Source organism: Lemur catta, chromosome Y (genome assembly GCF_020740605.2).
Source record: "Lemur catta isolate mLemCat1 chromosome Y, mLemCat1.pri, whole genome shotgun sequence".
NCBI classification, from domain to species: domain Eukaryota; kingdom Metazoa; phylum Chordata; class Mammalia; order Primates; family Lemuridae; genus Lemur; species Lemur catta.
The window spans coordinates 6,134,689-6,151,387 of NC_059156.1; the positions used below are offsets into that span (position 1 = coordinate 6,134,689).

General features: G+C 33.6%; 1 protein-coding gene across 1 annotated transcript in view; it reads right to left on the reverse strand.

Annotated features, from left to right (window-relative positions):
• Positions 1-2,982: 2,982 nt before the first annotated feature.
• LOC123629043 (membrane-bound transcription factor site-2 protease-like) overlaps positions 2,983-16,699 on the reverse strand; it is a 59,298-nt gene continuing 45,581 nt past the window's right edge. Inside the window, exons 5-8 of the mRNA XM_045538974.1 lie at positions 13,102-13,196; positions 12,330-12,525; positions 10,713-10,788; positions 2,983-3,246 (exon numbers count right to left, since the gene is read on the reverse strand). Coding sequence (XP_045394930.1) covers positions 3,027-3,246; positions 10,713-10,788; positions 12,330-12,525; positions 13,102-13,196 — 587 coding nt within the window. The 3' untranslated portion in view covers positions 2,983-3,026. The remainder of the gene's footprint in view (positions 3,247-10,712; positions 10,789-12,329; positions 12,526-13,101; positions 13,197-16,699) is intronic.

Here is a 16,699-nt window from a genome sequence, read left to right on the forward strand (position 1 = left end):
ATGGGTATATTCGCACCTAATGGGTGTGGTGCTCACTATCTGGCAGATAGACAGGCTTGAAGCTCTGACTCAGGTGGGGCAAAGGCAATATATATAACCTAAACATTTTTACCCCTGTCATATGCTGAAATAAAAAAAATAAATTTGATAGGCATCAACAGGAAAAAAACTTTTTCTTGTCTTTTCTAGTACTGAAGGCCAGTTCATAGTTAAAATGGTTGTAAAGTAATGTAGTTACTAGAAAACTTATTTTTGCCTCCCATTTTCTTACCGCATTTCCTCAACATGTGGTACTTATGAAAAAAAATCATTTAATGCTCATCTACTCCTAAAGCCGAAAACACATGTACTGAAGTTCAACCAAACATAAAAGGTAGTGTAGATCATCTGTTTTCTAGTGTTATTGGCTCCTAACTGTGCTGTAATGAGAACAGAGAAAAAAAGTGTAATGAAACGCTAATTTATCAGAAATTGTGCTGACTTCCGTATCTATTTTATTCGGATGGTGGCTTTTAGTAACACCGAATTTGTGTGTGCATGGGTAGGGGTGAGAGAATAGGGCTGAGAATAAGGGAGGAAATGCTAGTGTAGAAATTCAAGAAGAACCCAATTAAAATAATTTCTTTATGAAATTCCCAAACATGACCTAACTTACAAAAGACCTCTGTCAGGCACATGTAAATGAAAATACGATCTTTCTCAAACCAATGATTTCCAAGACAGAAGTGAGAGCACAGCAACATTATTTTAAAAACACTTTTCTTTTTGGGCATTCAATAAATACTACAGGAAAAAATGACCAAGAGTCACATATCCCCGAAACCCATGCCTGCAATTTACTGTTAGAACAAGGATCTATATGATAAATTATCAAAAGTTTGTGTCTTTACAAACTGAAAAAATTATATATGAATATATATTTATGCATTGCAGACAAAATGTAAACACTACAGCATAGAAACACTGAAAATAAAGTTTAACCGTTATTAACACTTTCTTAAATACTCAAGAAGTTTATTGTTTCTAATTGCTCTACAGAAACCAAATTGGATTTTTCCATAAAAAAGACAATTTGCCAGAGACACAAAGTATTGTATTTTTTTGTTTACAGTAAGTATATACAGTAAATCTTCGATACTAGGTAACATTAGTACATGGGTTTTCAATAAATACCATAGGATTAAATAGTGACTGAAAACCAGGTATCTTTGAAACACGTGTATAATTTACTGTGTGAATACTGACCTTTATAAGCAGTTATCAAAAGGTTATATTTAATTTCATGTCTTTGCAAAGCGAAGTATTCGGTAATTTTTAGCTTAAGTAGACACATGCTTTCCCTTTTGAGAAATAACACTACATGCCATCAATTGAAATACATTAAGCATTATGATATCTCATAGACTGTGGCAGATCTACAAAGACAGTTTTTGACACATTCAAGCTGGACAAAAATATTTTCTTTTTTATGTAATAAAACCTTACTTACATAACATAATCATTTGAATAAACTTGAAAAGTTTTATGCGACTAAAATATGATCTTAAATGACTGTTTACCTAATAGACAAATGCCCTATTTTCCTAAGACAGACCAATAATTTATCTGGTTTTAATGCTGGCATTAATTGGAGACCAGAAGTCATTAATAAAATGTTATAATTATATTGAGTACATAACTTAAGAAAAAAACTTGTGCTGAAATTTAAAAATATGTTAAAACAATTAAAATCTTTTGGTGCTTAAAACAGAGCTAAATGATTTGAAAAAGGCAACCCCATGCTATACCTCATTTAGTGAAATTAGATACATGACTGTTGATGAGTTACTGCCTTAAATGCACAAATCACGCATTTTCATCAAGAAAACAGAAGGTTTATACTCCTCAAAGACTAATATCTCCACAGTGGTCTTTTGACTTCCAATTTCCCAGGACTGTATCTCTAGTTTAAAAGACATTGAATAAGTTGTAGCTTTCAGGCCCAAGCTAGTTCCCTCTCAGATTTGGAAAAAAACATATTTGTACTTATGTGAGACCATTCTCACTGTACTAACAGATTACGTAAGACTCACAGAGGCGGTTTAGGGAATGATAAATGAAATGACTTGCTGTTTAATCACCCAACACAGGAAACCATGGGAGCAGCTCAAGACAGAGCATAGTTCAGGGTTTAAAGTCCTTGCTTCCTGAAGCAGGAACTAAGGATCTAGGCCCTACATGGCCTCAGCAAAATATATTCACAGTGGAAGAATTCTATGCCTCAAAGTTCTACAGAAAACAGTAGCAAGTATTTTTGAAGCATCATACTTTCCTTTTTCAGAAGACTTGGCTTACTTCTGGTATTTAATTCTAACTGCCTTGGAATGCTGTAGATCTGAGACACATCAAGCAGGCTATTCTGAATATCAAGGCTAGTGCTTTTACAGAGCTGCAGAAACCCATTACCACAGAGCCATTATTGTGGGGCAAAATATGTCTCATCAAATCTTAGGTATTATTTCCTGTTTTATTTATTTGGCATCATTGCACCAAGATTTTACCTTTCATGTCAACAGACTATTTTATTGAATTTTATTAATTTAATTATAATCAGACATCAGTTTTTAAAGAGTACAAAATAATACACCATTAAGTTTAAAAGTGCTTTTCAAACAAAACAAACAGCAAGAGATAAAGACCAAGAAAATGTTCACTTGGGAAAAGTCTGTCTCCTTCAAATCCTCACTAATGTTGCCTTTCCAAAACATTTTCCTGATTAATTCTACCCAACTCTGTTTTCCTTTATACTGTTGTGATAAAATATATAGTTATACAGACAATATTATATCACTTTTCAGTAAGTTCAGAAATTGTTCTAGAAACATCTGAGAATTTCGACACTAGATATGAGAGGAATTCAAAGTTGTTGGCTTTGATACAATTTTAAGGAAATTTATAAGTCCATGCCAAGTAAAGTTATCAATGGCAACAGATACTACCAAATAGCTATGTATTGTAAGTTAGATTCCAGCATATGAGTGCAATTACTATGCTGCAACCATCCAGAGCCCCAGTGTAACATTGGCAGCCAAAAGTACAGTGCCACCAAGCAAAATGAAAAATCCTATCAGATCTTTGACATCATTATCTCCAATCACTGAGGCAAGCGTGGCATCCAGGAAAGAGTTTAAAATCCACTGTCCATCCAAAGCAAAGCAGGGCACTGCATTACCAATAGCCAGAGCTCCTGACAGGGAAATCAGGTACCTGGTTAAAATCAGTTAAGGAGCAGATTGTAAGGTCTTAGAAACAGACACAATTCAGTGAGTCACAAAAGGGTATTCAGTATTACAGAAGACTGAATTACAGTTAATAGCTCTACTTTCTTTAAGTTTCTTTTCAATAATATAGGCCATTTCCTTCCTTTTACTTCTTTAAATAAACTAAAATTTATTTTTGAGAAGTTTTAGGTTCAAATCAAAATTGAGCATGAAGCAGTAGTTCCCATATATTTCCTATGCCCACCCACCCACAAGCTACATTGTTATCTACCTCTCACACTATCAAGGTGGATTTGTTACAAGCAATAAACCTACATATATACACACATCATATCATCATCTGTAGTATACATTAAAGTTCACTCTGGGTGTTATACATAGGTTTTGACAAATGTTTAATGACATGTATACTCTATTGTACCATCATACAGAACAGATACACTACCCCCCAAATCCTCTTTACTCTGCCAATTCATCCTCTCTTCTTCCAACTCCTGGTTTCCACTAACCTCTTCACTGTCTCCATGTTTCTGTCTTTCCAGAATGTCATATTCTCAGAATTATACAAAAGGTAGCCTTTTCAGATTGGCATTTTTCCACTTAATAATATGCATTTAACTTTCCTCCATGTCTTTTTGTGGCTGGATAGCTCATTTATTTTCAGTGTTAAATAATACTCTATTGTCTGGTTGTATCACACTTTACCCAGTAACCTAACAAAGGACATGGTGGTTTCTTCCAATTTTGGGAATTATGAATAAAGCTGGTATAAACATCCATGCATAGATTTTCATGTGAGAATGTTTTCAATACCTTTGAAAGTACCAAAACCCACACTTGTTGGATCATTAGGTAAGAGAATATTTAGTTTTGTAAGAAATTATTAAACTGTCTTCCCAAATGGCCATACCATTTTGCATTCCCACCAGCAATAAATGAGAGTTCCTGTTGTTTGACATCCTCACCAGCAATTGGTGCACTCATCTTAACCATTCTAAGATGTATGGAGCGGTACCTCATTTCAATTTGCAATTCCCCAAAGACTTAAGGTGCAGCATCTTCTCATATGATTATTAACTGCATATATCTTCTTTGGTGAGGTGTCTGTTTAGGTCTTTGAATCATTTTGTAATTGCTTTGTCTTCTTTTTTTAGGAACGGGGTATAGTTTGGAAAACAGTCCTTTATCTGGCACTTTTTTGCAGATATTTTCTCACAGTATGTGCCTTCTCTTTTCATTTCCTGATAGTGTCTTTAGCAGAACAGAAGGTTTTGTTTTAATGAGGTCTAGCATACTAATTCTTTTTTTCCTGAATTGTGTCTTTGATGTATTATATAGAAAGTCATCACCGCATACAAGGGCTTTCAGATCTCCTTTTAAAAGTTTGATAGTTTTGAGTTTTACACTTTATAATTCATTTCCAGTTATTTTCTTGTGAAGTGTTTAAGAGCTGTGCCTGGATTTTTTCTTTCTTTTTTCCTCTCCCTTTATTTATTTTCCTTTTTCTTTTTCCTTCTTTCCTTTTTTCTCCTTCCATCCTGCTTCCTTTGTTTCTATTTTTTCTCTTTCCTTTCTCTTTCCCTCTCTCTTCTTTCTTCCCTTCCAATTGTTTATTCTTTTGTTAATGCTACATTGTTTTGATTACTACAGTCTTTCAGTGTGTTTTGAAATTCACTAATGTCAGTTTTTTAACATAGTTTTCTTTCAATATTCTGTTGAATACTTACAGATCTTTTGCCTCTCCAGATAAACTTTAGAATTAGTTTTTTAATATCCACAAAATAACCTGCCAGGATTTTGACTGGGCTGCATTAAATCTACAGGTAAAGTGGGGGACACCTAAGATTATGACAATATTGAGTATTCCTTCCTATTCATGGACATATAGTATCTCCAGACTTATTTTGCTTTGTGTTCTTCTATCAGAGTTTGTAGTTTTGCTCATATAGACTTTGAACATATTTTCAACTTATATCTCAGTATTTCTTTTCATTTTTAATACAAATGTTATTTTTATTTCATGTCACAGATGTATATTATTGTTATATAGGCAATTTAGTTCCCTTTATTGTCTCATTGTGTAAGTTAGGGCTTCTAATATGACATTGAAAAACAGCTGTGAGGGAGGACATCCTTGCATGTTCTTGACCATACCATGAATACTTTCTCACCAGTAACTATAATATTAATTATAGGGTTTTTGTAGATGTTCTTCGTTAATTTGAGAAAGTCTGGATTACTAGTTTAATGAGAGGTTTTTTTCTTTTTTTTTCCCATGAAGGGGTGTAAGGTAATGCCAAATGTTCTTTCTGCATTGATTGATATATCAAGATACTTTTCTTCCCTTTAGCTTGTTGATGTGATGGAATACATTAATTTATTTTCAAATATTGAATCAGTTCTGCATATTTGTAATATTTTATCAAAGATTTTTGTATTTGTATTCATTAAGAGATACTGGTCAGTAGCGTTCTTGTTCTGTCTTTGGTTTTGGTAATATGGTGATGGTGGCTTCATTTTGAGTTACCAATTATTCCTTCTGTTTTTATTTTCTGAAAGAGATGGAAGAAATTGTAGTGAACAAATCTGAGTTTGTTATATTTGTTTTTGAATGTTACAACTTAGTGAATTATTTTCTTTAATAGATATGGGCTCATTCAAATTGTCAATTTCTACCTATGTGAGTTTTGGCAGATTGTGTCTTTCCAGAAATGGGTCCTGTTCATACAAATCATAAAACTTGTGGGCAGAGAGTTGCTAATATCATTCCTTTATTATTCTTTTAATGTCCACAGGATTTGTAGTATTGTCCCCTCTTTCATTTCTAACTGTAGCAATCTGTGTCATCTCTTTTTTTCTTAATTTTTCTACAGTCTTGTAGCTTGGTTGTTCTCTAATTTTATGTTTTAAAATTGATTCATGCTCAAATGTTTATTTTTGTTCTGTTTACTTTGGATTTAATTTGAACAGTGTTGTAGTTTTCCAGGGTGGAAGCTTATTGATTTTAGATCATTATTCTTTTTGAATAGACTCAATTAGTGATACAAATTTCCCTCTTAGCATTGCTTTTGCTGCATCACACATTTTTCTAAAAAGGCTGTATTTTAGTATTCACTGCTTTTTTTTTTTTCCCAGAAGAAATTGTTAGTTTCTCTAGAGATTTCTTCCTTGACGCAATTCCTTATTTTGAGGGATTTTCTAGTTATCTTCCTGTTACTGGTTTTTAGGCTAATTCCACTGGGATTTGAGAGCAGATGAAGTAATGTATAGATATTAAATCTATCCAGTTGATTGACAGGACCGAGTTCAAGTATGTCCTTACTTATTTCCTGCCTGTTGCGTCTGTCCATTTCTGATAGAGCAGTGTTTAAAGTCTCCAAGTATAATAGTGGATTCACTTGTTTCTTTTTGCAGTTTTATAAATTTTTGTCTCTGTATGCTGAAGCTCTCTGCTAAGTGCACACTAATTCCTACATCCTCTGGAGTACATACCCCTTCACCATTCTGTAATAATTCTCATTATCTCCGATAACTTTCCTCGCTCTGAAGTCTCCTCTGCCTAAAATATTGGCACTGTAACTTTCTTTCGATTGGTGCTAGCATGGTACATTTTTCTCCATCCTTCTACTTTTAATATTATTTAATTATACATAGTTGTATTTAAAGTAGGTTTCTTACAGATAGAACCTGTATTTGGAATCTGCTCTGACAATCTCTTTTAATGGGCAATTTAGACCACTGATGCCTCAAGTGAGTACTGATGTAGTTGGAGAAGTATTTTTCATATTTGTTTCAAATATGTTTCATATTTGTTGTGTATTTGTTGTCTTTCCTCTTTGTTTCAATTTTTCCTTCCATACTTTTCCAGACTTTTGTGGTTTTGAACATTTTATATAATTCAATTTGCTCTTTTTTGTTAGCATTATCAATTGTACTTCCTTAAAAAGATTTTAATTGTTATCATAGAGTTTGCAATATACATTGACAACTAATCCAAATAAACGTCAGAGAATACTGCATTACTTCATGGGCAACACAAATAAATTATATCAAAAAAGATTCCTAATACCTCCCTATCCCATGTGTCATTCATTTCACTTATGCAAAAGCATTTTTATGGTTGAACACATCAACAGTTGTTACATAAAAAATGTGAAAAAATGTATTTATCATTACTTATTCTTTCTTTAATGTTCTTCCTTTCTTCATGTAGTTCTGAATTTCTGACATATAATTTTCCTTCTTGCTGAAGCAATCGTTGTAACTTTTTTTTTCATAAGAATATTTACTGGCAACATATTTTCTTAATTTTGGTTTGTCTGTGACAGGTCCTTAATTTTTAAAAAGATATTTTACTAGGAGAAATAACTCTGGCTTGCTTTTCTTCTAAACACAAAATATTTCACTCAATTCACTTCTTGCTTGCATAATTCTAAGTAGTTGAGTATCTTTCTTATCTTTGATACTTTTTAGGTTAAGATTCCCCCCTCCCCCTGGGTTATTTCAAGATTTTTTGTGAAAAAAATCTTTGATCACTTGACGTTTTAACATGATAAGCCTGCATGTAGAATTTGGCATGCAGCCTGCTTAGTGTTCTCTGAGATTCTTTGTGGCTCGGTGTTTGACTTTAATGTGAGAAAATTCTCAGTTATAATTTTTCATATTTTTTTCTGTTCATCTCTCTCCTCCTGATATCTCCATTATACGTATGTTGTAAATTTTGTACACTTAGAGTTCTTGGATATTCTGGTTTTGTCAGTGTTTAGTCTTTTTTCCGTTTTCTTTTCAGTTTGAAATTTCTATTGTCAGATTGTCAAGCTCTGAGGGTCTTTCATCAGCCATGTCCTGTCTACTAATGAACCCATTAAAGGCATTCATTTATTATCTCTTACATTTTTTTTAAATTTCCATCTTTCTGCTTATATTCCATATTTGTTCATGCATGTTTTCCAATTTTTTCTATTAATTCCCTTAGCATATTATTCATAGTTTTGCTAAAACTCCTGGCCTGATAACTCCAATGTTCTTGACATATCTGACTCTAGCTTTGAGGCTTGTTCAGTCTCTTTAAGTATTCTGGCCTTTAGCATGTTTTCTAAGTTTTTTTTTTTTTGGAAGGTAGAGATGGTACGGTGGTTAAAAGGAACTGCCACAAATAAACCCTAGTTATGAGGTCATAAAATGTGGGGGAAAGAATTATTTAATCCTTTAATTAGGTCTCTGTGTTTTGGCAACCTGGAGCCCTAGGTGGTGATTTGCACCAGTGCCTCTCGCTTTCTCTTCTAAGGTGCAACAGGATGTCTAGGAGTTGGTGGGGTTGGGTATTTCCTTTCTCTTAGGTTGCTTAGGCTTGGGTAAAATAGTGGGTAAAATAGTTTCTGAGGGCAGGTCTTGATAAAAAATAAAAATGGTCGCATGCATTTCAAAGTGGTTCTTCTTTTCCTCCCTCTGCTGGAAGCACAAGAAGACATTTCTCTGGTATTCACTGTGAGGACCTGGCAGCATTCCTGAAAGTAATTCACACTAAGTGTGGCTCTCCTCTGTAACTGATACCTTTGTAGTTTGTCTTTTTTTTTTTTTTGAGACAGAGTCTCACTCTGTTGCCCAGGCTAGAGGGCCTTGGTGTCAGCCTAGCTCACAGCAACCTCAAACTCCTGGGGTCAGGCAATCCTCCTATCTCAGCCTCCCGAGTAGCTGGGACTACAGGCATGTGCCACCATGCCCGGCTAATTTTTCTCTCTCTATATATTTTTAGCTGTCTATATAATTTCTCTCTATTTTTAGTAGAGACGGGGTCTCACTCTTGCTCAGGCTGGTCTTGAACTCCTGAGCTCAAACAATCCGCCCTCCTCGGCCTCCCAGAGTGCTAGGATTATAGGTGTGAGCCACTGCGCCTGGCCCCTTTGTAGTTTTGTAACTTAAAAAAAAAAAAAAAAAAAAAACTCTCAAAGTGTTCCACACATTTTCCAGCAATTTGACAATCACAGTCTAGATTTTCCTATCGGAAAAATTGGTTCTTGTGGAAGTTTCTGTTCATGGGTTTCTACTCCAGTAAGACTTAATTATATCTACTTCTCCATCTTTCCAAATGTTTGGCAATCATTTTTCCCTATGAGTCAGTACTCTGACAGATCTAAAATGTCTGTGAGATTTAAAACAAGCTGATGATTTTTCAGTTTGTTTAGCTTTTTACTTGTTGGTAGAATGAATGCATTGGTGATTTTTAAGCTTCATACAGGCTGACCAGAAACCAGAAGTGAACATTCCCTTTTTAAAACTCGTCTATGAGAAATGAGTTTATACTGTTATGAAGTTCAAAACTTTCAAATAGATTAAAATAAATGCCAAGCATTTATATACTAAACTAATTTTTAATGAGTTTCCAAGAAGATAAGTTCAAAGCAGAGATCAACAAAATACAGTCCACAGACAAAACTCCTACTTATCATCAGGTTTTTGTAAAAAAGGATTTAATGCAACACAGTCATGCTTGTTCTATTTCATATATTGCCTACGATTGCGTTCATATTGACAACAGTAAAACTGAGTATTCGTGAAAGATATTGTATGGCCCATAAGTCATAAAAATATTACTATCTGGTCCTTTAGAGACAAAAGTTTGCTAAGCTCTGATATGTACCTTTAATAATATACCAAGAAAAAGAATTTTAAAATAAATGAGAAAATTATTTTTTATCTATATAAAGTATTTTATACTAGGAAACATAGGATTTTGATCCTTGAACGGTATTTAATTTTACAATAATCTATCAGGTTACAGCATAAAATCTGAGACAAAGCTGCAGACAACAAGACATATATATATATATATTTTTTTTTTCTTTTTTTTAAAGAACGATTCACTATTTCAATTTGCTTTTTATAAGGAAATCATTGAAAAAATCCAAGATGTTAAAACAATAAAAATAAAACTTTCAAATTGTTTAGTTTATTCAAATTCTACGTAATAATCAATTTTTAAAATATATATCTTTAAACATAAAAATATGCCACAGAGCCCAGTTTTTTTGTTTTTTGTTTTTTAATAGTGGACACTAGTTGCAATTTCCTTACCCATTCCTCCTTAGAACCAGTGAAATAGATTTATACAATTCCTGATAATGCATATGAATCTCCCATTTAGGCAGAATTGCTGCCTTCCTAGACTGAGGTTTTCATCTCCTTTTTACTTAAAAGAAAAATTAGAGATCTGTACAGCCAACTCTCAATTTGTATTCTGGGTTTGTTCCCTTTCATCATAATCTTTCCTCATCCCTTATCAATCTTTCTCCTCTAACTTTATCATAATTTGATTCCTTTCAACAGTAAAGCCACTTTTAAAACTGATCAATTATAATTAATACTTGTAAGGTCTATGAAGGCTATAACCACGACAAGACTGCTCAAGCTACAAGTAGTACACTTTTAAACATTTCACACTAGAAAGGATACTTGACAAATGTCTCCACAATCACTGGCAGATCTATGCTTAGAAAGTTGAAACGAGGGATAAAACTGGTTACGCTTACTGAAAGAGAAAAAAAAGTTATTCATACCACATAAGAAAAACATTATGAATTTTATCAACGTTTAGCCAGACTTTCCAAATTATGGCCCAATATTGAGCTAGCCTATCTCTTCCCCATTGTATGCAGACAGGCTATATGCCTCACATACACAAACTAATGATTGTGCTAAAGCATATAACACAAAGCAACACAATGTAGTAATTTGGTATGGTTACCAAATGCAGAACATGACTGGAAAATATATACTAGAATTTAATAAAAATGACTATACTCTTTAAACATTAAAATTATATTTACTACAATTATATTATGTCACTTAACATCTTTTGCTAGTTATTATCTTCACTGCTTAAACAAGCAACAAGAAGAGGGCATTATTAAAGTCTTTTCCCCTCTGTATTTCACAATCCAGTGTTTTTCAAACATTTAAAGCTCCTTTCCTGTAATTATGTAGAACCCACGGGACATACTTCTGAATTACTCTAATTGGTAGTACTGCTTCATTCACGATGCATTTAATAGTTGAACTCTAGAGTTACTTAGCAACAAACTAATAAGGAGGATGATCCAGATTGTATCTATTAGTATGAGTATAAAATGAGAAACCTTTTTAAAGAAATGATTCAAATGTCTATCAACTGATGAATGGATAAATAATACAATATACCTATATAATGGAGTATTAGCCCTAAAAAGGAGTGAAGTAATGACAAATGCTACAATATGCATGAATCTTGAAAAAACTATGCTAAATCTGATACAAAAGGTTACAAATTGCTTCATTTCACTTATATGAAATATTCAGAATATGCAAATATACATATAAAGTGATTATGGTTGCCAAGGTTTGGAGAAAAGGAAAAACGGGGATAATTGCTACTGAGTACTGAGTACAAAGTTTTCTTGAGAAGTGATAAAAATGTTCTAAAATTGTGGTGACAGTTTGTGCAACTCTAGAAATATACTAAAAGCCAATAATTTGTATACTTTATGCGGATGAGTTGTATGGTATGTGAACTGTATTTCAATAAATCTTTTATTTAAGAAAGTAACACAAATTAAAGCAATATGAGCTACACTGTATGATCTTCAGCCATATGGAGAAGTTATATACTGAGCCCCATATTACCACTATTAAACAGTTATACTGGCCCCATTTTGAAATTGTATTTATGCAAAATTTATGTGAAAATTACTTCTTGGTTACATCTCTCTGCATCCTGAAATTCTTTAAAGCATGTTGCTCTTGCCATCATTTTGAGGAACTTGAATAAATTTTATAAGCATGTATTTGCTATGGGCATAAAAGGTGGTGAAGAAAAAATGTTATCCTTGGGCAGGGATGGGTTTTAGCTGCATCTGGCCTTATAAATTCAGAATTTTGCCTCCTGCCTAACATTCATTTAATGTTTATTAAATACAAGTTAACAAAGCTTTGATAAGTGGTAAGTCATAAAATCAGTGCAAGAATTGACACTGAGTTTCCACCACTGTGAGTATGTATGATAGTGATTTTCTGAGGATCTACTAGGATACCTACCCATGTAGTGAAGGTGCAGTGGATGTCCTATGTACAATGTATCAATTTGAGACGAATGTTTCACTTTCATTAAGCGAGTGTGAATTTCCAAAGATGGCACTATACAGAAACTTGCAGTTGATCCTTTTTTACAATCTTTATTGGTCCTACAAACTTTGGTGGCTTCAACTGCTTTCCGGGCAGGCAGACATCCGTGCTGGGAACAAAGTATTAATTAGTCAAGTATAAGTGATTTATTAACAAAAAAATCCAAGTTAAATGCCTTCTATATCTTTTGTGTCATCTAGCATAATGGTAATGTAGCTTGTATAAAACATAAGACATTTATGTATATCTACTACAAACTGGATTCAAGTAGAATATGGACCAAATAAGATAATTTCATTATAATATTTTAAAGATTTTCAAAGAAATGTAACATTTAAAATGTACAGATTTTGTAATGAGTACACATGGACATAGAGAGTGGAATAATACACATTGCAGACTCAGAAGTGCACAGGTTGGGAAAGGGGTGTATAATGAGAAATTACCTAATGGTTACCGTGTACACTAACTGGAGGTTACACAAAAAGCTATGCAATATATCCATATAACAAAATCTGTACCTCTATTCCATAAATCAATAAAAAAATGAAATGTACAGATTTTAACAAATGGTTAAAATAAAGAGGGTAAAAGAGAAAATTTTCAAAGATCCTACTTTAATTCTACATATTTATTTTCATAATAATTACATAAGTCAAAGAAAACCATTTTAGGAATAACTTACCAAACGTTTATTAAGATTATTTCTGTAGGAGAAGCACACATCTGTGAGGCTGTGATTGTTGCAACATTCAATTGAACCATCTAGCCGTTTGTATGCTAAAGAGAAATAGTTTTAGAATCTGTTTTATGGAAGTATATTTGTAATCACAATTTTTCTTTCAAGGCAAAATAGACTAAATAAAACAGTATATGAATTCAGAAACAACTATATAGAGCTCAGTTTGATTCTACTTGTTGTAGTGTTTTATATTACATGATGGAAAAGGAATATATCCAATTTCTAATCAAGAAGTAACACTATTTTCAAATAAATGTACACACCCATACAACCAGAGTGTAAGGATCTCATTAGGTTTCATGGTAATATTTGTTGTTTGTCAATCTTGAATATTTAATGAGCTGTTATTATATGTACATATGTTACCAACCAAATCTTACTGTAATATATAAATGATGTTCTATTCCTCATCAGCAATTATTTTTTAAAATTAATTAATATCTAACACCAATTTCTCATGGAGGACTGTACAAACATAATTGGAAGTAAAAAAAGAGGAAATACTGGTAATATTGTTGACACACGTTGATACAAGTGAGTACTAAGATTGAAAATATAAAAGCCTACAGGGGTCACACATATCAAATAAATGAAGCAGATATGTGTGGAAAACAATAAGAACTAAATAGCACAATCCCCCTTTCTAAGGGGTTTAGTCAAGCCACTCAACTGGCACATCAGTGTTGCCAGATTCTTCCCAAGAGAAGCCAGATATTCTGGACTTTTATATGAAGTCTACTCATTTCTAAACATTGACAAGCAATTCAAATTAAAACAAAAAATACTATGCATGTCAAACTTGGCATATCTGTTGGTACTGGATTTGGATTTTAGGTTACCACATGTTGGATCTCTAAGTTAGGCTTTGTTATATGGTGATAATTTCAACCAAATCCATGGTTGTGCTCTACCTGGCAAAATTTAGTGCATGCAAAATTTTCCAATAAATATTAATATTTTAGTTTCCATGAGGCAACTAAACTCAACATTTTTCTATTGACTTTACTCATCTACTTTCAGAATTTTTCTAGTAATCAAATAAAGCAGTTTTTTATTGACTCGATTGTTAATCTACAATATATAATTATAATCTATAAATTATAATTTGTAATTAAGAATTATATGGATGCTACAGATAATTTTTACATTAAAACATTTCTATCAGTCAGGAAATGCCAATCCAATTCCATTTTCTATTAATCATGAGAGGCCAGTCCAACTGAACACTATAATGGGAGGTCCAGGAACATTCCAGGAATATTCATTAAACTGTGAGAGATAGTCAGACAACCCCAGTATAGAAGACAGTTAGGAAATGTTAAGTCTAGAAGTTTCATAATTTCACTACAGAAAGAACCTCTACAATCTTAATGTACTATGTACATTCAGAAAGTGTACTGAATTCTATTCTAAATTTGATATGAATATCTCTTGATTGTTGGCCTCAAATTTGGGCATATCATTCACAACTAATTCATAAGGAAAGACAAAAAAAGCTGCCTAAATGAATATAAACTGCTGCTAATCCATGGCTGCCTTAGCTTGGGCTTCCATAACAAAATACCACAGACTGGGTAGCTTAAACAACAGAAATGTATTTTCTTGCAGTTATGGAGGATAGAAGCCCAAGATCATGTTGCCAGTGTGGTCCACATCTGGTGAGGGCTCTTTTCCAGGCTTGCTATTGGCTGTCTTGTTTTTGTGTCCTCAAAAATCAGAGAGAGAGAGAGAGAGAGAGAGAGAGGGAAAAAAGTTCTAGTCTCTCTTCCTCTTCTTATAAAGACATTAATCCTTTTGGGTTGGGTTCCACTATTACGACCTCATTTAACATTACCTACCTATCTCCAAATACAGTCATATTGGGGGTCAAGTCTTCAACATATAAATTTGGGTGGGTCACAATTCAGTTCAGAACTTTCTGCTCTTAGCCACACAAAATTCATGCCCCTCTCATGTGGAAAATAATCATTCCAGCATCAACTCCAAAGTCCAAAGTCCAAAGTTTCATCTAAATACCATCTAAACTAAATATGAGAGAGAATTGAGGTATGATTCATACTAAGGCAAAATTCTTCTCCAGCTATAACTTAGGAGACCAATTTATGTCCAAAAAACAATAGCAAAACATATAGAATAGTTATTCCCATTTCAAAATGGAGGGATCAGAAGAAAACAAAAGGGCTAATGGGTCTGACAGAAGCCCAAACCTTAGTAACACAATTTCCATGAGATATTAAGGCTTGAGAATCATCCTCTTTGGCTTGGTTTGACCCCTAGCCCTGGAAGGGCAGCAGTGTTAAACCCACAGTCCAATGTAGCCTTTGTAGCTTTGTCGTTGTGGGGTTCCATCCCCAAGGCTCTGAGTGCCCCAACACCATGGCTCTGTAGGACATTTCTGCCCTCACACCTTTAGATGAAGCATATATTGTCTGCCAAAACCAAGGTGATCCAAATCTCTGACTTGCCTTCCAGGTTGTATTTCCCTCTTCTTGAAGAACAACCCATGTTTACAGCTGAATAGTTCTGTCAAGTGAAAGAAGGCAATTTTATCCCATCTCTGTTCTCTTCAGTTCAAACTGGCTGGGTTTCAGTTCATGCTTTCTCATTGTTTTGCAATATATATAGGCAAAATTCTCCAGATCTTTCAGATTTGATGCCTTTTTGCTTAACAATTCTATCTTTGAGTAATCTCTCTCTCCTCAAATTTAAGGATAAGCAGCCAGAAAGAAACAAGAAAATCCCTCAACACATGGCTTAGAAATCTCATCAGCTTAATGTCCATTTTCACCATTAACAAGTCCTATCTTACAACACAAAATAAACATTGTTCAGCCAACTTTTCTGTACTTTAAAATAAAGATGGCCTTTTTACAGTGTCCAATAACATATTCCTTATTTCTGATATTTTACCAGAATGAGTCTAGCCCTGTCATTAAAATTACTCCATAATTTTACTAACATTCTGTTCATGGCAATCTAAGCTTCTTCCAGCATTCACCTCAAAACTCCTCCAGCTTCCACCCTTTACCCAGTTCCAAAGCCACTTTCATATTTTTAAGTACTTGTTACAATAGAACCCCACTTTTGATAACAAAATTTGTCTTAGCTCAGGCTGCCATAACAAAATACCACAGACTGTGTGGTTTAAACAACATAAATTTATTTTGCCACAACCTTGGACATGATCAGGGTGTGAACTGAGTCAGTTTCTGGTGATGGCTGTCTGCCTGGCTTGCTGCTGGCCTTCCTCTTGCTGTGTTCTCATGTGTGTGTATGTGTGAGAAAAAGAGGTTTAGCCTCTTTTCCTTTTCTTATAAGAATACCTTACTAGATTCAGTTCCATCTTTACGACCTCATTCAACCTTTCTTATTTCCTTATAAGGTTCCTATTTTCAAATACGTTCACATTAGTTAGGGCTTCAATTTATGAATTTTGAGGGGCAAAAATCCAATTCATAGCTTCAGTGGCCAGCCCTGTCATTAAAATTACTCTAATATATACGTTAAGTGATTTTGTAGTCACTAAGGTTCCCGTTAGAGG